The sequence below is a fragment of the Rhynchophorus ferrugineus genome, unplaced genomic scaffold (assembly GCF_030347505.1).
Source record: "Rhynchophorus ferrugineus isolate W39M unplaced genomic scaffold, kcgeb_rfMv2 rfM2, whole genome shotgun sequence".
In the NCBI taxonomy this organism is placed as follows: Eukaryota; Metazoa; Arthropoda; class Insecta; order Coleoptera; family Curculionidae; genus Rhynchophorus; species Rhynchophorus ferrugineus.
In genome coordinates this window covers 25,570,963-25,596,852 of record NW_027472581.1, presented here as the reverse complement: position 1 = coordinate 25,596,852, position 25,890 = coordinate 25,570,963, and the positions used below count along the sequence as shown (strand labels likewise).

Sequence of the window (25,890 nt, the reverse complement as noted above, 5' to 3'; positions counted from 1 at the left end):
CTAAGTTTAAGTTTATTACCAATAGTCTCATAATGTAACAATAACCAAAGATTTTGAAAGATTATACACAAAGAAGCTTAATAATATAATGCTATATACATCACCAAGATCCAATAATGATAACAAAACACCTCCAAATACACCTTAATAAAATACAACTGTGGCTAAAGATATAGCCAATTAAAATAAAAAAAATACTAAACCAACCATGTAACATTCATTTTAACTAGAAGAATATGCTCACCAGTAAATATCAATAATTTTCATCTCTCCTAAAAGAAGCGCATACTTGCTAAATAAAAATAACTTGAATTACAGTACTCAAATCCAAGTTATCATTAGATAAAAAGGTATAGCTTTATAAAACAATATTTAAGCCTATTTATTAATATGGAATCCAACACTGGAATACTTCTAGCAAGTCAAATATAGCCATCATATAACGGTTCTAAAATAAAGTGTTGCATACCATTATCTCCGTACTAAAAGTCTAATGAAGTGATACAAAACGATATTCCTCTAGAACCCTTTAAAAGTGTAATTCAAAATGTTTGTGTTGAATATTTTAAAACAGTGTTAGTGCACAGTGCTAACTAATCATTTAAATAAGGAACGTGATAGTGAAGTGAGTCTACTAAAACGTTTAGCACAATCTGATGTGATAATAGGTTTTCATACCAATGACAAAAATCAACCTGAATGCAGAAAAAAGTTCAAAGACGATGAAGGGCAATTAGTTATTCTTACACTTCGGACCGTTTCAACATAGCAGTTTCACTGCTTAGCGCGTAAACAGAAGAATTATCTATGACGTATTGTGACTGACGATTAAAACTGGATCTATTATGACGAGTATACATGATAAAGTGTTCCTTTGCATTTGGCGGGATAAGCAAAGTGTAATGGATTATGAGCTATTAAAACCGAATCAAACTGTTAGTACAAATATCTACCGACGTCGAGCGAATAAATCTAATGACGTATTGTTGCCAAAAAGACCTGTAGTAGGCTACATGTTTCAAGAGTTGTGAAGTATACATTGTTGCAAGTTCAAAGCATCAAATATAAATATACATGGACTTTACTATTATGTTATAAACCTAAATAATCCATGATTAAATAGTAAAAATAATTGATACAAAGTTCGAAAAAAATATGTCATATAGTCACATGTCTTATAACACTAGTCGTTATACATCTTAGTATTTATCGATGTTTAAAATATTCTATTTGTCTTATGTGTTCCATCTATGCAAATTATGAAGTTAGTTTCCTTTTAACTGCTGCATAATTTGCTTCATTTATGTATTCAAAGAGTCTTTATATTCTATCCATATTTCTAACCTAAAATATATATTAAACAATAAATACACTAGTCTGATAAGAAGAATAATTTATTTACCTAAATTTTCAAATAAAATTGTATCGTTCTTCACTTATTTATTTCACTACTCGCCTTTGCAATTAAATTATTTTAATTATTTAATTTTCTTCTATGGCTTTCATTTATTTACAGTTTTTTAATTTGTCTTATGTCCCATATGGGGACTAACAACTCACCAACAAATGAGAAATTAAAAATCGATGAAGCTACTACTATTCTTAATATTCTATTCTAATGAATTTTAACTCTTACACTAATTAACAAATTTATTACATGCAATGTTAAACGAACATGATATTGATCTTGTTGAAAAATACATTTACTAAAGATATCTGAAATGAATCAGAAGTTAATACGACTAATCTAGCAGTATGTGTTGCTATCGCACCAAACATAATGTTGCGTTGGCGCAATGTTTGGAGTTTCCTGATAAAAAGTAAGAAATTTTTGATATTTCGATCTCATGCTTTTATTTGCTCAGAATGTACAAATCTGTTGATTATATGAAAAAACTGACCAAAGTTGATTGCATTACTCATGAAATTTGGAAAAGCACTATGTGTGAAAGTGAACCTGACATTTCTTGCATATGTGGATCGTCTGGCTTTTGCAAATCTTGCATCCCTTCTGTTCCTGCTGGTGCATCCAAGATTAGTATTTTTTCTCTAATGTTGGTGGTTTCCCTCCAGTTCAGGTTCTTCTTCAGTTTTCAATAGACTTAATGCAATCTGGGATGTTAAATCGATTTGACCAATAGTAGAACCTGTTGCTAATTGGCACATTTTCCAGGCATTGACAATAGCACTGTCAATTCCATTGGAGAATAATTCAAATATTTGTATTGGTATCAAATTCCTAATCTTATTCTTTATTTCTTCGACACATTTGACTTAGGGTTCCTTCTAGGTTTCTTTTTTTTTCTGTTTTGTTTTTTCAGTAGTATTTTGTGTAGTTTCAGGTACTGTTTTGTCATCTATACTAGCTTGAGTTTCAAATGTGCCCACCACTTCTACTGGTAATTCATCACCCCCATCATTTGTAATCATACGTCCATCTTCTTCATCAGTAAATTCGTCTACTTTAGGAGGTATGATAACTATATAAATGGCATCTTCTGTCTTTAATTCCTTAGGAACAGCTACAATTTCGTTCTTTTTGTTGAAAGCCATTTCTATGTTCTATAATCCGAATATAGGACAAGGACTAAAATAATGATAAAATGAAATATGAAAGTCACAGTAGAATATTATAATACAATGTACTTACAATGAACGGAGGTCCGATCATTCAAACGTGACACTAACCTATATCTCAGTTCTTCTTTCTTACGATTCTTACGATTCTTACGATGCCTTTTAACTAGAGAACACTTAATTAACATCAAAAATAAGGTTGTAGTTCTTATATTTGAGAGCACAGGTCACGGCTCGAGGTAAACAACTCCAACGTTGCGTCAGCACAACAGATAATGAATATTCGGTATAAATCATTCGCTGCACTGTCATCGGTCAAATATGTTCGAGAAAAAATATATACATGTGTATTCCACATATAAAGTTGAAATATAAATTTTGATGCTTGAAATAAATTATTGAAAAATATTGAAAAAAATATGTTTTCAGTGATTTATTTTTTTGTGAAAGTGTTGTGAAATATAAACACATAGAAGGAGAGCTTGTGGATGCCGTTTAATGCGTACCCAATTAGGAATGCATACACGCAACACTGAGAAGGAGTGGGTTAATAGTTCCAGTAATATGGGGAATAACCGAAAGTAACACAGAATCATAAATATCACCGCTAAAAATTAAATAACTTCGGTTAGTAATGTTTTAGCACACACACTTTCAGTTTTTAAATTATTTCAAATATAAAGTTTAGGGATTTATTATTTTCTGTCAACATTTTACGGTACAACGTTGCCAGATTTTAATTTTATAAACTACGCGTGCAGATTTATCTGCATAAAGGAATTAAATATGATACCATTTAATTCATAAATTACTCGAATACTATTCCTAATGGGAAATAAATATCGACTAAACGCAACGAAAATCCGAAAATCCATCCCGGCACTGAAAATAAAACTTCGGGGGACGACCCGATCGAGAAACAAAAACGGGCGAGTCAAACTTGTACGAGCCTGTCCGGGGTATTAGCGTTATAGTTTGGCGGATTTATCCGGATGAAATTCGACGGCAATTGATGGGCTTTGTTTCAGGGATCCGCCGGTGCTGAAAGCTCACAACAACACCGATATAATCCTGCGATTGCCGATGGGAAAGCGAATTAGAGATATACGGTGGCTGTCCGTATGGTGTCGACGATTCACGGTAAGATATTTCTATATTTATTTTTAACGCTAATCACAAAAGAGTATTGTTACGAGAATTATATTATAACAAATGTGTTTATCATACATTTTGCTTTTTAACATTGCCTTTTCTTTCGATACTGTCAGTATCGTTTTTGTTTTATTCATAGAGCAATAGAGAGAAAACTCAATTGGTGTCTCTGGAGAAAAATATTCTTTGCCCAACAACCAGACGGGGATATAATCGGCCATTCGAGTAATTTGATTGACTCCATTATAAAGTTTGGCACATAGGTGCAGCGCAATGAAACTTAAATTTAAAAAAAATTCTGAAGTAAATTTATTAAATAAAATTCAATTAAATATGAGAATAAATATAATCTCTAAAAATAAATATATCCATAAAATATAAAAATAAATAATTTTGGTGAATGCCAAATCAAAATTATCTTCTCCGTCTTATCCCTTTTTCAGATTTGTTTAGTGCCATCAATTTAATCCATTAGAGATATATTAGAGTTCTGTCTTTTTGTTTTTCTATACTGAAATCAAACTCTGAGACTTTCCTGTTAAAATTTTATTTACCTGTCTTCTCCAAAAATATATAGAGCACCTTATTATTTCAAATATTCTATCTGAAAGATTATTATGTAGTGTACAATTTAAAAGGTTTTAAATTTACATTTTTTAAGAATACATGACAAAAAATAGGTTACATCATCGACGTAGCAATATCGCTTGATAAAATCAAAGAGATACCTCAAAGACCTACTGACAGTATAATACAAACATTTTTTGAGCGCTTTAAATGATTTCTCCAACAGGCAAGCTAAAGAATATATATTCCTGAATCCGTGAGCTCTAATAGATCCAAAAAAAATCCAAACTATCTTAGTTAAGTAGCCTTAAGCCAATATATTATTTCGGATAATTACACTTTTTTTTATTTAATGCATTTACTCAAGGTAGTTGTTAAATTTTTAATTGATGGCACTTTAACAAATTTGTTCTTACTTGGGCAATATATTTTAAGTCTTGAATCGCTTTGCACCAAAATTTCTTAAAGGTGGACTTGCAACTATCAAATAATTGATCCAAGAATAAAATTATATCGCCGTTTGCATATATTATTTTGGAAGATGATTAATTTATAAAATAAAAAATAAATATTTGATGTTTTATATGATTATTAATATGAATACACTTATCCCAAGTTACAACACTAAAGCACACTATAATGATCATAAATTTTGTTGATACTTAATTCAGCTCGTTTGAGATTTTTAACATTATCAATAAATTTTAATAGACAGCCTATCTGTGCAACCGGGTACACAACACTTCCTAGATCGGAACTTAATATGTAAGCGTTATAAAAATCTATACGCACTATTCCACACTGACACTGAAAATAACGCCTGAAACAAATAAATAATAAACGCACCATAGAAAGGAAGTGAACCAATCACATGACGTCGCTGCAATTAGCTTAGCGATTAAAACAAGTAATAAGTTAAAAGTAACGATTTCGAGATGTTAGACGTCGCGAAACATTTCCCCGAAATTTCCTATAAATTTAAATCCCTGTGTCTCTGTGATTATATCCCAAAAAATTATGTTATTAACGTTATAAATACTAGTGATCGACCACGATGTGTTAAATTAATTAATGTTTCTCTCATTACATAGTTAAAAGTCTTATTACTTACAAAGTTAAAACAATGTCTGTATATTAAAACATATTAAAATATATGCAAACTAACTAAAGAACTAAAATTCACTAACATTTTTTAGACTGCATTTAATCAAATATAATTTCCATTAACTTTGAATAACCAATAAATTAGTAATAAGTGTAAATTACTACACCACTGAATATTATAACAAAGTATCATAAGTAAGATGAATTTCAGAACTGTAAGAACTTTGGAGCATCAAATATAAGTATACATGATCTGTCTTTACTTTTATGTTATAACCAGAAATATAGAATAATAAATGTAGTAATACATGTTTGTATATTTAAAAAGAGACAATATGAAAAAAACTTGAAAAATTTTGAAAATTTCAAATTATGAAATTGACATTTGACTTTAGCATGCATATTATAATAATAACGAATACAATTAGATAATTTTTTATAATTTAGAAATGTATATTAAAGCAATGTATTTACTATCACTAAATTAACTACTGATTTTCCAAAACTTAGGTCTATAAAGAAATAATCAAAATAATTAATACAAGGTTCAAAGAATAAAATGTTCCTATCCTATTGAATTAATCATTTAACACCTTAATATGTATTTATCAATGCATTAAAATGTTTACAAATATAGTGTTAATAATTCAAAATTTCTTCTATTTGTGCTGTGTGTTCTTCTTGCTTCTATTACTTCATTTATATATATTCATATTCATCACCTAAAATATAAAAGAATAGTTTATTTATCTAAATCTTGAAATAAAATTGCAGTGTTTTTTGCTTATTTATTTCACTCTTGAAGAGCAGATAGTTCAACTATAGTTTGTCTTCTATAGCTTTCGTTTATCTATTGCTTTCTAATTTGTCTTATGTCTCATGTGTCCCAATTAAACTTCTATGAAACTATTTTATAATTGTTAATATTCTATGCAATATTCATTTTAACCCTTAACGCACAAATTAATGTAGTTATTACCTGCAATATTCTTCTCCTCGAAATTTGTTAATCGATGTTGGGTAGAAATTTTCGCGTATGTTGGGTTTTTCTTTCACAGTTGTGATAACGCGGATTGTTCATTAATTAATTTGTTTTCCTTGCTAAAGAAATTAAAATATAGCTTTACATGGCCATACTGTTCGTAATCGTTTTTTATCCAAACTTGCCATAACTATTGAATAAACCCAACAATACGGGAATAACCGAATATTCCATGCAATATTCATTTTAACCCTTAATACACAAATTAATGTAGTTATTACCTGCAATATTCGGTTAGTGTTTTGGTAGGAAATGCATTTACTAATAAAACCTGAAATTAATCCGAAGACAATGCCACCAAAATTTACAGAAAAATATTAAAAACATTAAAATTATCTTTAGTGCAATGATACACTATGTCTCCACATTCCTATCAATTAATAGCAGTCCTTAAGAAAACAGTCGTTTCATGCTCTTCTCGAATTTTGTTAATCGATGTTGGGTAGAAATTTTCGCATATGTTGGGTTTTTCTTTCACAGTTGTGATAACGCGGATTGTTCATTAATTAATTTGCTTTCCTTGCTAAAGAAATTAAAATATAGCTTTACATGGCCATACTGTTCGTAATCCAAACTTGCCATAACTATTGAATAATCCCAACAATACGGGAATAACCGAATATTCCATGCAATAACCGAAAGTAACCCAAAACACTGCTTGAAATTGAATAACTTTGTTTAATAATGTTTTAATCACTCACTTTCAGTTCGAATATCTTTTTGAATGTAAAAACCAAACATTCACTTAATTTTAACGAACACTACCCTTTATATTATTTTATAAACTTAAAAAAGAAGCCTTACTCCAGCGAGATTAGATCCTAGTACGTTATTGTCGGCAAGCTAACTCTTATATTTTTATACATTTTGTGTCACCGATCGGACGGCTATTCCAGGTTAACTACTTGATTTTGTCGTTGTTTGGTTTATTGGAATATCTTTATTTGTAACATTCCTCCTCGATATAAGCTTTAAACTGTGCCAAATTTCACGCCCACAGATAGGCCAATTAATATATAGACTTCCGATTCGATGTGCACAGTGATCAAGACAACGAGACGATTATCCTGCTCCTGCAGAAGGCAGAGTAGTTTCTAATTGTAATAGCCCTTAGGCCACAACTATTCCGGTCATGCCAGTCACGAAGCTAGGTAAGACTAGATATTTTCCAAGATGGTCCCTATGTTCTGTTACTTGCTAGTCGGTAATGGCGATTATCGTGGTTCTGAATTCACATTATCCTATATGACCAATCGATATAAACGCTAGTTACTAAAAAAAACACGCAATAAATATAACAAAACGTATAAATGTTAGCAGAAATCATATGCCTTAAAAACAATCTACTAGGTAATATGTGGTAGTAATTAAAACTCAGTTATATATTGCAAAGCAGACCCGTTATCTAGAAGAATAAAATGACATGGTCCCAGTTTTTCTGCATTAGATTTTCAGCTAATTTATTGACATCTCAGGTTATATCCTCCATGTTAGTATTCACTTAGAATATGATTAACTGTTATAGTCTTTATTTCATTTTGGTCACCCTTGAGGAGATGTTCACGAGCTATTCTGGCAGTCAATGAAATAATGAATATTATGTTCTAAGGGTATTGGATAAATGTGGCTTTTGAAAAAATGATTTTTTAGATCCCACTGTTTTTCAGCAAATCCTATTCCAATTCTGATTAAATAGCTTTTTAGTGTAACTATCTAAAACTAATGAAATTTGAAATTGTTTATTATATACACTTGAAAATGACGATGTAGTAGCCTTATACTATTTTTATATATTTACATTTACATTATACTATTTATATTTTGGCCAGCCATATAGGTAGTTCACACTTGCATTGTTATGATAAAGAGTGATTCCGTGTTGCCGTTTTTTATTTCGTATTTCACGAACACTTCTGGTTTACAGATGGTTGTGTACTTCCGAATTCACCGCTCTACATTACTCTAATCGACTACCGACTACCGACCGACTTAGAAATCATCGAAGAAGACGTTCGGTCTTACCCTGCCTGGTTACTGGCGTGACTGGGATCATTTTCCTTATAGTATTTTTCACTCTTGTTTAGGAGAATCACAAATATTAAACAATTACAAACATATATTTACGATCAAGCCTCAGCAGGCTTCGAATCCGAGACTATCGCAACAGTAGGTGGAACGTGCTATCGCCTTTATCACTGCACCAACAAAGCCGGCTTTATATTGTTATACTTGAAGATACAGATAGTTCACATGCCCTTCCACAGATGAACTTCGATTGTAAATATTTAGTGGTAGATTTTTTATGTGGAACATTTTTGTGGTTTAATTTATTTTATAAACGTGCTTAATATACTGTAGTAGGTGTTTTAATTTTCATCTAAAATTAAGTATAAAAACTATTTTAAAAATTAATTTGGATTTTGTAACTTGAAAATTAAAGTGACACCTTGACACCAGTATTTCAAAATAGTTTCAGACATCAGACGAAAAACATAACAGAAGAACTTGTTTTCTTTATAAAAACACATCACATCATGCCCAATGCTTTTTCAATTAAAAAAAACATTTGGAACGTGGATCTCCCACTGGAATATCTCAAGGAAAGAGAGGGGAAATCGAGGGAAACTCTCGAATTTCAAAGGCACCTACAAAGTTTTCTCATATATTTTTTATCTAGAAATAATCAGATATTTGTGTGTATTGTTATTGATGATGTGACGGAAAGTTTGTTTGCTTTTTTAAGCACTAACCATAAGGCCTCGTAGATATATTGTAAACAACTGCTTCTATGGTATGATAAAGGATTTAGCTCAAAAACGGAGGTTGCGCGTTCAATTCTCAGCAGGAACAATAACTTCTTATTCTAGTTTAATTAAAACATTTGTCAAATTACCTAGGCTAGGTAGCGGACCCCGGGGCCTAAAGCGCTCCTTATTTTCAATCATTGTTTCTTTATCTCTGTTTCCTCATACGGGCCGCATCTTTACTTAGCCTATCCATAAAATAACTGCGTAATTCATTGAGTAAATATCTAAGACCAAAATGAGAAAAATAAAATATTTAAAAAAAATTAACGGGCTTGAATAGTAATATAATTTTGTGACATATTCCATAAAATTAATTACCAACAAAACAAATCTAAATTAATATAACTGCTTGGGTTCGGCACCGACTTCAAAGTAATCAGTTGGTAGTAATTAAAATAATATTGTAAATAGATAAATAGGCTTAGGTAAACATTAAGCTAAATTTCGTGCATACAGTAGAATATACAGTAAAATACGTGTACTAGATAGGTTAAATAAGGTTTTCGTTTATTTTTATTTAATTATTACAACAATTATTATGTACATATTTTATTTTAAAATGTTTTTTTTTGCGTTAAAAATCTAAGTTTGATTATTTTTTGATTTTTAGTGAATTCCCTATTTATTTTTTGAAGTCGGTTTTTTTTTTGTTAAAAGTTAGTTAGTTAAAAGTAGCAATGAAGTGTTTGGTGAAACTGTATTGCCCCTTTCAACGCAAAGTATTAATATCATACTAAACAAATTCTTCCTATGAGCGCACCTTGTATTGATAGACAGTAAAAATCTTAATTTTCGTTTCATTTCTTTCAGTTTTCATGTTAAAAGACAGTTGTACTAACAAAGGTGCAAAGTGATCGACATCCCTTGGGGTATACTATAATTTCATAAGTTAATGAGCATGATGGAGGAAAACCTCTTGCAACAGGTTTTTTTTATATCACGACAGCATTCCTTATCAGTGTATTTAACAATTTGTAAAACGTATTTTTGTGATCTTTCGTAAGAACTATCAAAACCCCCCTTGAAAGGAAAAATAAGACACTAATAGTCTTACGTAATTAATAAATAATACCTAAAATAAATCACTTAATCAAATGGGATAGCATATAATTCTAGGATCAAACCTGGGCTAGATAGTATTTAATGACAACGAATGATACAAAACCGAACTATTTCCATCCAAACTAGCAAAAACAAGAAAAAAACAAGTCATGAACGATATCATTCGCGCTTCGATCATACACACTTTAAGGGACTAAGAGTCAACTTGCCACCCCGCCAGTCGCCTTACTCAAAACCACCCCATCACCCTCGCATTCCCGACCTATTTCGGTTGTTCCAATCGGGTGACTTCGCACGGGAACCGAAGCCGTCTTGGAGGCGAGCGTCCGTTCCGCTATACTGGTCTCGTTGTGCGGGGGAGCCGACGGGCGGTAAATCATTGCGTCGCTGGCTCGCCACCGCTGCCGCTACGCTTCCCCGCCCGGCCCCCGTCTTCCTCTGACGCTTTCAACTCCCTGCTATTTATTGCATATTAGATAAAATGCTAATTTCTGATTCTATACGGAGGTGGTCATTTGTAAAACTCGCGCTTCCCCTTTTTTGGGGGCTGTCAGTTTTGATGTAGTGCCCTATCTGAACGTTTTGATGGTACAATTAGTTGTAGTGAGCATTACCGTGAAAGCCTTCTTCGATGATAATTATGACACGTTCGCTATATTAGAACGATATCTCTTGGAACAAATGTTCCCGTGAAATATAGACGACAGTAAAAAACCTACACATCCATGCCTATACAAGTTTCGATTGGCTAGAACTACACATGCGCACTTGTTCTAATCTAGCCTGAGAGTTTTGTTGTTTACCACAGTTGTGGTTAGAAGTCATTTTTAGGTGAATTTTGAATTTACATTTTGTTGAGGTAATATAATTATTTCATAAGCAAAATTAGCAGCAGATAATGTGAAAATAAGTTTATAAGGTATGAATTATTTGTAAAATATTATAAGTCTATAACACTGATTTTGGAGATTTCTATGGAACAAAGGATATATTTTTATGTTAAATAATATGAAAACAGAAATAATTTGAAGATTATAATAAAGCTAAGAATGAATATGGTCATGTTTGTATACGTTTTCTGTCTATTTGTTATTATACTTATTCTTTCTGATTTTACAGTTATTTCTAAAGTTGGAAAAAGCTAAATTTTTACATGAAGTGTCCTGAATTTTCAACATAGTGTAAATATAAATGTAAATTGATAACATAGGATTTGAAGCTTCGTGATTTATTACTTCTTTCAGTTTATATATCTCGGAGAAGATAAATAATGACGAAATATTACAAAAGGAAGAATACATATAAAATAAACTACAATAAAAAAAAACAGCAGGTTATTCGTTTGTATACTTCCTTAATATATTTAGATTAAACTTTTCACACCACCTATGAGGAAGAGTTCCAGGCGCGTTTCGTTTTTTTATTTTCTAACTCATATTTGCTCCAAAAATAAGTAACAATGAAGTGATATATTACACTTTTGGTAAAACATATTTATTTTTTAACGTGTGGGTACTGGAAAATATTGCTGTGTTTCCATCTTTCGTTTTCCTTTTAAATCACTCTTTTGTTGAAATGTGTGAAGGATAACCTCTAGGTTCTTAACTATTTCGATTTTTTATTGTTGATCGATTGCAAATCGATATTGCAAAGCGTTAAGTACACTAACTAATATGTTGTCTAATTCATTTTCTGTATTTGGGTCTTTCGCTTTTCCCTGTATATATTTTTCTTGTAAGATTGTAATAAATTGTTAACGGAAAGTATTTACAATCATTAAATGAGCTGTTAGATTTTCAAAGTATAGGTGTATAATCGATTCAATCCACCTGTGTATAAAGTTGGCAGCTGTCGGATCATTAGTTTGCGAATTATAGCATTTTGAGTCAAACAACTTTTGTTATGGTGAAAAAAAAATGGATAAAAAGGAATTTCGCGTGTTGATAAAATATTGGTTTTTGAAGGGAAAAATACAGTTGAAGTAATAACTTGGCTTGATGCCGAGTTTCCGGATGCAGCCTCAGGAAAATCAACCATCAAGAATTGGTATGCTAAGTTTAGACATGGTGAAATGAGCACCGAAGACGGTGAAAAGAGGTTGTTACCGACGAAAATATTTAAAAAATCCACAAAATGATTATGAATGATCGTAAATTGAAATTGAGTGAAATAACAGACACTCTAAAGATATCAACTGAACGTGTAGATCATATCATCCACGAATATTTGGGTATGAGAAAGCTCTGTGCAAAGTGGGTGCCGCGCGAGCTCACTTTTGACCAAAAACAACGACGAATTGATAATTCGGAGCAGTGTTTGAGGATGATCAAGCGTAATAAACCCGAGTTTTTGCGTCGATATGTGACAATGGATAAAACATGGCTCCATAATTTCACTCCGAAGTCCAATCGACAGTCATCCGAGTGGACTGCAGACGATGAACCCGCTCCAAAGCGTGGGAAAACGCAACAGTCGGCTGGCAAGGTTATGCGACTACCTTGAAAAAAGAAGGACCATCAACCGCGACTGTTACATAGTGTTATTGGACCGTTTGAAGGATAAAATCGCCAAAAAAACGGCCGCATTTGAAGAAAAAGAAAGTGCTGCTTCACCAAGACCGTGTCATAAGTCAGTGAAAACGATGACAAAAATCCATGAATTGGGCCTCAAATTGCTTCCTCATCCACCGTATTCTCCAGATCTGGCCCCCGGCGACTATTTCGTTTTCTCAGGTCTCAAAACCGATGCCCACTGGGAAGAAATTTTCGCCGAATGAAGAGGTGATCGCCGAAACCGACGATTATTTTGAAGCAAAGGACAAATCGTACCATAAAAATGGTATCGAAAAGTTGGAGAGTCACTATAATCACCTTTGAAGGGAATTATGTTGAATAAAAAAAACTAATTTTGCCAAGAAAATGTGTTTTACTATAAACTAGTGAAAGGTAGGCCGGGAACTTTTCAATTGACCTGTTACATAATGGAATGGATAGATATCGCCTGACAATAAAAACAAAATATAGTTGTAATGTAGTTTATTTTCAAAAACTTATTGAAATCTGGTATTTGTACTCATCGTATCAGCACGTTATTCGTAAAAATACATTATGACTACGTACCACCACCTAATAATTGAAACACCAAAATCTCCATAAACGGGACACAGTAAAATGCTATAAAATCCAATAACAAATTTGCAAATATCAATCAGGCCGAAACTATATTATTAAAACCCCATTAGCCTCTCGTTCAAACTAAACCGAGACGCAGAACAAATCCCTTTTTAATTGGAACCGAAACCTCATTACACCACCATCACCACCACCGGAACTAACCGCCCCCTCGTGCATCTATTTTTCCTGCAACAGTTACCCGGTCCCCCGCTCCGTCGCCGTGCTACGTCATTAATTAACATCCAAACCATCGAGCCCGTTTTGTTCGTAATTATTCATGATCGGTCATCAGCGCCAGACGCGGCACACACTGACACTTGCATTGTCAACGGTTCCGCTCGTCTTTTGTTTCGGCGGCCGATCTAATTTGCCTCGAGTGCATCCGCAATTGGCCGACGGAGCGGGACGGGACGGAGAGAGAGGCCCAGCCGCCTTAGTAATTGTACGACGGGCCTTAGGAAAATTGGTCCAGAGCGTTGTTCTTTATTATATTTTTGCATAGCATATTTTAAAAATAAAATATGACATTCGACTGTGGACATTCTAGTGCAATTAACATGAGAGATATGAATAAGCTCACAGTTAGAACTAACATTTTTATTTGATAAAATGGACATAACATATATAGAGTTGAGCAGTGGCGGCTCCTGATAGAAATTTTAAGGTATTTTGCAATTTTTGCTAAAAAACTTACCTTTTTCTTATAAATAAAGTCCATTTTAAGTTATTTTCTGTTCGCAAGTTTGGTAATAACTTTGTCATTAAATTTGTCTATTACGGAGATAAATTGTTTTTCAATAGATAGCACGGAAAGAGCTGTTAAACGATCTTCAGCCATTGCAATTCTAAGAAACGTTTTGATGTGCTTTAGTGTTGAGAAACACCTTCGGTTGATGTTGTCATGGGTGTTAGCACAATTTGTAACAATTATCTAGTCTCCTTCAACGTGTCTCGTAGATTATTTACTCTTAAAAATTTTAGAAGAGGTAGTGCTTCATTTAATGTTCTGGAATTATTTCTTAAATAAATAACTGATAGTTCAGTTCGTAATCGTTCTTTATCAATGGAATAATACGGAACATACGGAAGTCAGTTTATCCTGAAATTTACCGCAATACTCTCCAAAGTATTCCGAAAAGAAAAGTGATACAACTACTAGATGCTCTTTAAAATGACATCGATCTTTTGCACAATTCATTATAACAGCATACACCTCTAATGCAGAAAATCGGTGATCAAATATACTGTTCCCTGGACGGTTGCGTTTATTTTCTGGTGGCCCATGACTTATTATATCTAATATAATATCTTGCTTCACTAATGATGTTATCAATATTATTTCAAACTTGAATAATATTGCGTTCAAAATTATCGATAGCGTCTCTTATTCCAATAGGTTCGATTTTCCTTTGCTATAGTTGGTTATAAAGAATATCTGAGGGCATTACACCATGGAAAAAAATTGAAGATCGGATCATTTAATGTACGGATAATAGAGGCGGCTGCACTACAGATTGTGTTGCTGGAGAATTAATGTCCTATTTCATCCGCATACTCGATGAGATTGTTTCTATTTCTGTACATATTAATAGTCCGTATATTAAAATTCCAACATAGTTTGCCTTTCATATCCTAGAGAAAAATAAAAAAACGTGAAATTATACCGGGTATTAACAGGGATCGCAGTACTAGTAAATAAGATGATGATTTTATTGTTTTTGCGAACAGGGACAGTGTTCAATCACATGCATCTAAAATTGGGTTACCAACCTTGAACGCTGTTCAAATATGTTCATACAATATAAACAACTTTGTGCTCATTAGGACCTGTAGAAAGTTTTTTTAGCAGGTTCTATTAATTCCTCAACGAGAGACGCTTTTGTCTGATAGACTAATAGTATATTTAAAAATCTAAAGTCCATGAAAGGAAATTCTTCTTTTACTGATTAAGAGGCTGAACCTGATTAGTTCTATTCTATTTACATAACCTGACTGTGTTTTGTATTTTAAATAAAAACAGTTAAAATACTGTATTTTATGCGTCCTAGATACTATTTTGTATTTCATGTATTTTGCCTAATTCAGTAGCTTTCTAGATCTTTTTCACTCACGTACGAAAATAGTTGATTCATCCACTCCTAAGCTGTGTGAAAGTCCTTTGAGAGTTTGAGCTAGATTTTCAAATAAATCTTACATTTCATTGTATTCAAACTTTGTTGGTCGCCCCAGCCATTATTTGTCAATGTCCTTGGACCCAAAACTGACAATTGACATGTAATAAATTGGAAGTATTTTGCCCAGCTTTAATGGCGGTTAGTGTACAAGCGCTGCAGTGCTGCAGAGCTCCCCAAAAAACCTAAAGAAACTCCTAAAATATACTTACGTAATCTCACTAACATATTTTTTATTACTTACCAAAAAGCAAATCCCACTTAACATTCGTAAATTATTGTTGTAATAAATGATAAAAACTGCAATGGAAATGCGAGCTATGGAAGTAACGTGGACCAGCTTAATAATCTACCATTGGTAGGCTACCGACAGAATATATTACTCCACAATATCTCCGGGTTTGGCGCATGCGCACTCTCCTGCATAGAATGAACCATAGAAAAGTATAAACTATATTGTCTTCCTTTTCTAATGGCGGTCCATTCTTTTCGAGTCGATCGGTACGCTCGATCAGATCACAACAACAAAAAAATATAGAATATTTAGATTTTGTGTTACATTCATAATTCTATAGTAATAATAATTAAATTGCTGTGTTGTTCTTAGTGTTCTAATATACGATAGCTTTAAAATATGTAAGAACAAGGCTAAGTGCAGAATGTAATGTTAAATTTTTAAAAGTTAAAAAATCCAAACAGCATCAATTTTATTTATAGTGGTAATTTTAGCTGCCAAATTTATAACACATTATTTTCAACGACCTGGAATAGGTATCAACATATGCATGCAACATATATGAAAATGATTCTTATTGTGTTGGAAGTAGTCAAGTCATTAATGAGGTTTGTCCATCAAGAAGAGTAGCAAAAACTGTAGTAACTGTAGTAATAATTAGACATTTATTTTAAATATAATATATTTTAGTAATGATTTAAATTTTATTTTATCGCTATGTTAAGATGTAGCTAGAATTTGTTGAGAATAACAAGTCGAAAAATGCGAAATTCAGAGAAACAGAGAAGAAATTATACAGCATTTTGCTAAGATATAAGAACAGTGTACAGTGATACTTTGAAATAATTAAATTTACTAACAAAAGTAGATGTAAAACCATCAACGACACCCTAATGAACTAATGACAATGAAAATACAATAGACTATTATATAAGGGTATAAGTAAATAAACTATTATTTTGTAAAAATAATAATGTATTGACTGAGATGTCTTTCAACTTTAACATATAATGATCCATTCGTATTAGGCTAGTAAATGTACAATATGTTAATCTAAAGCTCGAGGTAGTCAATTCATTAATAGGATTTGTGGATCAAGAATAGTAATAGCGATAATATTTGGGGATACTTAGGAACATTTTACTGCTTTCATGTATAGTGGTGGCTTTTTCGTTTGGTTTTAATTATATTGGCTGTATTTGATCTAAACGATTTTGGTCTTTTTTATGGTAATGTCTATTAATTTGGTTCTCAATAATTTTTTAAATAAAACGTGTTATTTCAAAAAATTTTCAATGTTTATTTCCCTCCTTATATATAGTTTCAACATTAAATCAATTATTTGGCATATTTGGGTATTTTTATTTATAAGAAATAATGATGATGTGTAATATGATTTTTTATAAAAATAAAATAGCTGGACATATGTTAATTATATTTTTATTATTTCGTTTTATTTAATACTTTTTAAAATAAAATGTCTTATTTCCAAAATTTTACCATTTTTATTTACTTCCTGAACCTTTTTACCTGCATATTATATTTGACATTAAATCTAATAATCTAATAAAACTCGGATTATTCTGTTTTAAAATTAAATGAAGCCAATATGCGCATGCGCCAAATCCGTAGATGTGGAGTAATGTATCCTGCTACCGACTCACGCTATTGCTATTATATACCTGGGCTACACGAGCGAGCTCCTTCGAGAAAGGGTCCAAAACAAGGCTGATATTTAAGTGGAGATTTCGCTGCATTTAGTCCAGCGCTGTATGTGCTATAGGTTATCTGTATCGGAATTTTACGCGACTTTCTACGAGTTAATAATAACAATGTTAACAACTGTGACTATGGAAGTGGTCTTTAATTTAATTTATAGAAGACATTTTTTAAATATTCTTACGAAGAAAATTAGTAATTTAAATACAAATCTAGTCCATCACCAGATATTATTATTACTGAGAAATCTGATGCAAGTCGAGGGAAAAGTTACACCCGTAAATTTAAGAGACATTTATTGAAAAAAAAAAGTTGTACATAACAAAAAAGTGCATTGTGCTTTCCCTGTTTACATTTTAACAGATATAAAGCTTGGGTAGAAATAGGGGTTACACCGATTTAGAGCAATTACGTTTAAAAATAAAAAGACTTGAAAACTCTAAAATCTATCTTCATAATTGAAAGGAATTCGCATTACTAGGGTCAACTAATATTATGGCTCAATTATTTCTGCCTATTGGATAAATATATAGAGACATAAAGAGAATCCATGAAAGATAGGTATATTTTATCAAAAATTATAAATTGCATTATATTTTGTGGAGCGTTTGAATTGGCTCATCGGGGACATGATGAAAGCGATACTTCCAGAATACGGGGATATTTCGTGGACTTAAGGAAAATTTTCAGCTAAACTGAGTTGCATTTAACTCTAAGTGGACACCTAAAGAATGCTTCAATATTTAAAAGCACTTCCAAAGAACAAATAATTCAGGAAATTCGTTATTATTGGCGATTATGGCAGACAAAACAACTGCAATGTTGTTGCAAAATATCAACTCGTAGTTATTTTTCGATATATTTGCAATAGTGAACCAATTGAGCGTTTTTGGAAGTACTCAATTTCTGAAAAATGTAATACAAAAATACTTAGTAAAACAATTTTAAGCGTTACAGATCCTTTATTTAAATATTCACCCAACAATTTTTTTAAATGTATTTTAAAGTCTCCTTTTACCACCTATGGGTTTATCTGGAGTGGGCCTAAATTTTAACGTGGGCTCCGAACCACGATTCCCCTCATTAAGCCTACCGACCGGCGAGTGACCAACTTTAGAAATCATCCCAGAAGATATGCGGTCTTACCCAGTCTGGTTACTGGCGTGACTGGGATCATTTTCCTTGTCGGATTTTACACTCTTGCCTAGAATGTTCACAAATTTTAAACAATCACACACATATAAATTTACGGCCATGTCCCAGCAGGATTCGAACCCGCAGCTATCGCAACAGTAGGAGGACCGTTCCATCACCTTTACAACTGCGCCACCAAGCCGGTACCCAAAAAATTGATCGCACAGCTATGATGGAGCTGTAATTAAAGAAGTATCGCTTTGTCGCTGTGTACACTGTTATGCGCACCAATGAAATTTGATTATGGCTAAAGTTGCTTCCATAATAAGCACATCCATGTATTTTTTTGACAATCGACAAAACATTCCTGGCTTTTTAATAATTCATCCCAACCAGTAGAAGTGTGAAACAGAATTTTGAAGAGGTGGATCCTCCATGACGCTCCGATCCATTGGAACTTTAATATACGGATTATTAATGCTGTGTACGAAAATAGAAAACATCTCATTGAGTGATTAATTCTTTATCAACACAGTCTGTAGTGAAGCAGCCTCTATTCACCGTACATTAAATGATGCGATCTTCAATTTTTGGCTAACTTTTATCCATCATGCGATACCCCGCGTAGATATCCTTTTTAACCAGCACCAGCAAAGAAAAATCGAACCTACTGGAATAAGAGACGCTATCGGTATTTTGAACTCAGTATTATTCAAGATAATATTGAAAACATCATTGGTGAATCATCAGACATAATAATTCATGATCCTTCAAAAAACAACACAACCATTTCATTTTAGATAACATCTAGTAGTTGCAGTACTTTCCTTTTCGGAATATTTAGGAGTATATTGCTTGAGGTAAATATCCTGAGGATAAACCCACTTCTGTATGTTCCTTTTGTCCCACACACAATAAAGAACCATTACCAATTAAACTGTTAGTTATTTATTTAAGAAATGGTTGCAGAACATCAAATGGTGCATTACCTCTTCTAAAAATTTTAATAGCAAACAATTTAGATGATACGTTAATAGATAACGTTGAAGATACATTTGAGACTAGACAATTATTGGAAATCGTGGTAACAACTTCCATGACAACAGAATTCGAAAGGTGTTTCTCAACACTAAAAAAAGCATCAGAACGTTTCTCAGAAATTCACTGGCCGAAAATCTTTTAACCGCTCTTGCCATGCCATCTATTAAAAAAAATAAAAAGTTTATCTCATAATAGAGAATTTCAATTTCAAAGTGATTACCAATTTTGTGATTAGAAAATAACGTAGCACGGACTTTTTTTTATCAGGAACTAGAATCCTCAACATGGAGGCTAGTCTAAGTTAGATTCAAGATTTATAACTGCACTGACTGTCAATGACAATGTCAAGTAAAGGTTTTAAAGATATCCAAGTATTACTATTAAAAAGAAAACTTATGTTATTTGGTATAGAGAAAAACTGTATAAAACTTGGAGACATGCCAGAAAAAAATTCTATTAGTTTTAATTCACTGGACGCTTAAAACAAATTGTTTATGTCTCATCCGCCAAAACACCGAAAAAAAAACAGGTGCATAAACGGTCCGGAGCCGAGACCCAGACCGAAAAATGACATAATCCACTTTGCTAAAGCTACAATTTAAATTACGCTCCCGCACTGTCGCGGCGCTATAATAAATTTTATAATAACGTCGCCCCGTAGTACGGGGACACGTCGTCGAACGCCGAGGCACACACACAACCCGTAGTAACACGGTGGTGGGGATAACTGTCGAGGGGGCGACGCCACGGGGGGAGCGGTGGCCATTTTAACGAACCCGGTCCTGACGATCCACGATCTGCGCTGGCGCCCCCTGCACGCAGGTCGATAAAACGAAACTGTTATTTCGCGTACAGCCTTCTGGTCCGCCGTGGAAATCCCGTCCTTATGCGCCGCGTACGTTGGGTCCGCCGCCCCATCGCAGGGCGGGGGGCGAATTGCGATTGCACGGTCGCCGGGAGGAAGAGGTGGAGGTTAGGAAGAGTGGAGGGGGAGCCGTGCAGAATTTCACGACGTTTCGTTAAGGATGTCCGTTTTTATAAATAATATTAGGTAATTAACGGGAGATGGCCGTCGTTTGCCGGCATTAGAGCGGCTCTATCAAATGATACAGTTTGAGAATTTTCGTTTAAGTCTTTCGGGCGGCTTTGGAATAATGAAAGATGGCGGAAAGCCGGGAATTTTGCATATATATTACCCGCTATAATACAAAATGTAATTCGCTGTTGCTAATTCGATATTTTAAGAATTATTTTAGACTGATTCTTCCATATACTTTTAGAGTATGCTGTTGAAAATTCAAACAGACATATAATGTACATCTATTATCAGTAATTTCTCTGTTAACAGGTTAGCTACCAACTACAACATAATTCATAATATGCGTTTTTGCCAAATACGAGATACCCACTCACACAAAACGACTGGCAGTGACATGTTACATTCTACCATAAATCTTCACTCAACAAATGTTCTCGTATACTTCATTCGCATCTTAATCTATAGTTGTATACCATTCGTGTATGTATACGTCTCGTAAAATGTTTCACATAATAGGCCAATATCACTATAGTCTATCCAAAATAGCAGGGAACTCACGTCATCTCAATCAATGACGTCGAAAGTTCGCAATGTTGCCGCGTTTAACTTTCACTTAATGTACGTTTTTAAAAATAATATTAAGTCATTTACGGAAGATGGTTTTATGAAATGATACAGTCCAAGAATATTCGTTTAAGTTTTTCGGGCTATGATGGTTCTTCTATACATGTTTAAAGAATGCTGTTGAAAACTCAAACAGACATATAATGTACATCATTATCAGTAATTTCTCTGTTAACTGGTTAGCTACTAACTACAACATAACTCATTGTTCAAGTTCTTGCCAGCTACAAGATAACCACTCACACAAAACGACTGACACTTTCATGTTACATTCCTCTATCAATCTCTACTCAACAAATGTTCTCGTATACTTCGCATTGTCATCTTCATCTGTATTTGTATACCTTTCAATATATTGCACATAAATAGGTCAACATCACTATAGTCTATGCAAAATAGCAGTGAACTCACGTCATCTCAATTAATGACGCCAAAGCGTCGCAATTTTGCCGCGTTTAACTTTGACTTAGAATTTATTTTAACTTTGATATATAACAACTTTCTAATATAAATGAAATAATCAAACAATAATATTATAAAATGTAATTTATTTTAATATTATAGTACATCTCACGTATATATAATCGAAGGACCTAAACTACAGTTGAACTGCTACAATATTTTCTAGGTTAGAGTAATTTTATTATTTTATGTTACATTAAACTATTCTAAACCACCTATGTTCAAGTGACGTATTTTATATTCATTATGTCTAATATTTACCTTTTTAGTTTTAATTCTTGTTTCCCTCGCTGTTGCATTTTGTTGTCAAGTCATTTTGGTATAACTTTATTTCTTCTTAGTTTCTTTTTCTGTTACTACCTGTGTACATTTTTCTTGATAAAATTAGATTTAATTCTGATTTAATTAGGCCGCATTCTGCCAAATAATTAGTATTCATTCTCTCGTCGTATATTTTACCCAAATGCACATTCTGAAGTATTACACACATATCTATGCACATAAATCGTTCACACTCTAAAATAAGATGTTCTACAATTAGCATATATTAAAAATATACGCACCTTTAATTGTCTCGACTCTCACCATCTTCTCTTGGTATTGTCAACATTGAGTCATAATCCCATATGCAGAAGGTTTCGTTCAGTCACTCTCACTTTCTGAGCCACTATTCAATTTAACAACTTAGTTGTTAATTTCCAATCTTACACTATTTCAAAATTGGACCATTTGATGTATGTACAAAAAAACTTTGAATAGACTATAGCTACAAATTTATTTGTTTTCTGTTTGTAGATATGTTGATGATATTGCTAACTTTATTAAAGCACAATTAGCTCTTTTAAAATATGTAAACGCTCCATTTTTCATGTTGATATCATTACTAATTCGTACACTCATGCTAGTTTTTTATATATTATATTTTATAGAGTATATTCTATTATAATAAATAAGATATTCTTATATTCTCTAACACATCCCTAGACTGATTTGGGACTTCAAAAAATTTTAATTCGTTACTTCTTTCGAAAAACTGATTTAGATCAATAGCTTTAAAAATATCTACCAGGAAATATACAAAAACAACAACTACAAGAGCTAGCCAATAAACAATTATTATGCTATAGATTTCATAGAAACCGAAGGATATATACTACTGTCTCTTTTTATTTTACTCTTACTGTCTCTTATTATTTTAGATAAAATGAGCAATAATATCCGCCCCGTGTTTAAGTAAAAATGTAAAACAGATTTTACATTATTACAAAATACAGTTGTTAATATATTCAATGTATTCAAGGACGGGAATTAGCTGTTTTCATTTATTTAATATATAGTTATTCAAATTGTTTAATATTTATTTAAAAATATCGATATAACGTTATACTTTATTATCAATAATTTATTATAAATTAGTAATAGTATCAGAAATGGATGAAATTATATGAATTTTGTTAAACAAAGGAACATATTGTTCGATATTATATAATATAGTAACCAATATATCAGTTCTATTTATAAAAAAATCTGATTTCTGCCTACATCCCAATTCCGATGTAACATTAAATCAATATCGATATAATTGTATTACATCGTGAAAGTTTTTCAAGGTAGAGCTCATTAATAATTTCTTATATAAATGTAATAAACGTATATAAATGTGTAAAAAACAAATATACTTAGCTAATCTATATAAATAAAACTAAAAACATTTTTATCACATTTGATGACAGATATATAAAAATAATTTTTAGTTTGTTTGTCCTCTAATTTTTTAGTTTCTAATTTTTTCATTTGATTGTAATGAAATTGGTAGGTTATTCCTTGTACAACGAAGGTTCCTAACAAAAAATCTGTACAAATAAAAATATATATTTTTAGTCTGTATTTTTATTATGAAAGGAGAAAAAAATAAAATATAATTTGACATTTGTCATCTCAATACATTAAAATGAAACATCTAACTGTAACGGGCATGTGTTTCATAGCTACATAAAAAAGTGGTCACGTGTTTGGCGATAAACGATAAAACATGAGAAAGCTTGAAAAAATTGTAAGTGTTATTCGTTATATTCTTTAACAATAACTAATTCAAAGTATATCTGACTGTCTAGAACTTCATGGCCTAAGTTATAAATAATAATGGTAGAAAGTGATAAACGGAACTGTCCTGTCCTAAAATGTCCCTGGACAAGGATCCTCCTTTTTTGTCAATGATATCAACATTGCAGCCTGCAGTCATCATATATTTTGCATTGACTGTTTCATTGGATAGACTATATAATGAGTTTCAGCATAATAAAAAGAATTTTTTTTATTAGAGGAATTGGCTTTAAGTAATTATAATTTTGGTTGCAGGTTGATTTTGGTGAAGTATTTATCCCCCCAAATCTCGAGGTACCGAAACCGCGCGTCCTTCCTGAATTCAAACGCTTGGCCCACGGACTCCGCTCTGACAACATCAGCATATTGGACGCGAAAACCTTCTACATACCCAATCTTCACTACGACGGAGGAGGTCCGGATGCATATTTCTGGGTCGGAAACGGTTCAGAACCCACCGCTTTTGGAATTAAGGTTAGTCTGAACTATAAGAAGAAGAATTCTGTTGAGGTTTAAAATTAATATAAAAAACGAATTATAAAAGGGAGTAAAATTAATTAAAATTGGGATTATTTTCGAGAAGTTAGTTCCAGTAAGTACCAAAATAATTCCAATGTCCTACTAAAAATGATAATAGCAATTACTTATGAAGTATCTAGTATTACTCATAAAGGAAAAAATTTTAAAAAGCTATAAGAAAAGAAGATGTAAGGTTGGGTTCAAAAATGCAATAGAAATACAGTGTAATCTTAATATAACTAAACTGAGGGGATTTAGAAAATATTCGTTATACTAAGTTATTCGTTACAATAGAGTTTGTTATATTGGACTACGACTCAATTTAACAAGGTAAGAAAACCTATTCATTAACCTTAACATTAAGTAGGTACTCATTTGCTTACACTGTTAAATGAAGGAGTTTCACTAATAAATGAAAACAGAGGCAAAATAAAAATCATAATATTTGTATATAAGCATAAAATATGATCAATGTAATTATGGTAACTTAGTTTTCATTTTGTTTCTCCTGATGAAAAATTGATAAACTGTGGTCTGTTTACAAACGGTGTCACACAACACAAACCAACTCACTTTTTTCAGAAAACTATTTTATTACATCTAGAGCGCTATGAGCATCTTTAAACTTTAAAATTGCCTTCTTTTACTTATTCATTACTAACCTGCCAATATACTTGTGGGAATCCCTCTACGTCCATGTATTCTAACTTTTAGCAATATCTATTTTTTTCTTTATACTATTTTCCTCTACAGACTTAATACATTTTTGTTTCTCTGTGACAGTTAAAAAACAACTTTACCATTTCTCAACCAATGCAACTTTACCACAATTACAAACAGAATTGCTTACATTACTTAGCATCAAACAACAATAACTTTCTTACGAAGAATTTAGTGTATCCGAACTTATTGACATATTATTTATTGTAAAAATGGATGAAGTTATAAGTTGAATATTACTCTGTATTTAATTTAATGACCTTTTTAGTTAAGTTTAATGTATTATAGAGGTAATTAAGGTGATACTTTTGGGTAAAAAAATACAACGATACACTTTTAAAAAATAGATATATATATTCGACTATCTAAAAAATTTAATATAATGTAACAGAAAAATTTGGCGAATAAAGTACAAACTGTCACTAAAAGTATACAACAATAACAACTTTTTAGTTGGGAAATATGTCAAACACTAACAAGAGCAATCTCTAATTTCTTTAATATGGTCTAGAATATATAATCAGTTTTTAGTTTATTTGAATCACAAAGACTTATTTCAGCAAATTATGAATGATTAAACTATGAATATATCGTAAATAAAACAAAAAACGTATTCTTGTATTTAGCACTTGACACTTA

General features: G+C 32.1%; 1 protein-coding gene across 1 annotated transcript in view; it reads left to right on the top strand.

Annotated features, from left to right (window-relative positions):
• LOC143190272 (protein Skeletor, isoforms B/C) overlaps window positions 1–25,890 on the top strand; it is a 124,797-nt gene that overhangs the window by 82,725 nt on the left and 16,182 nt on the right. The window contains exons 3-4 of the mRNA XM_076394474.1: window positions 3,606–3,717; window positions 24,268–24,486. Of these exons, the coding sequence (XP_076250589.1) occupies window positions 3,606–3,717; window positions 24,268–24,486 (331 nt within the window). The remainder of the gene's footprint in view (window positions 1–3,605; window positions 3,718–24,267; window positions 24,487–25,890) is intronic.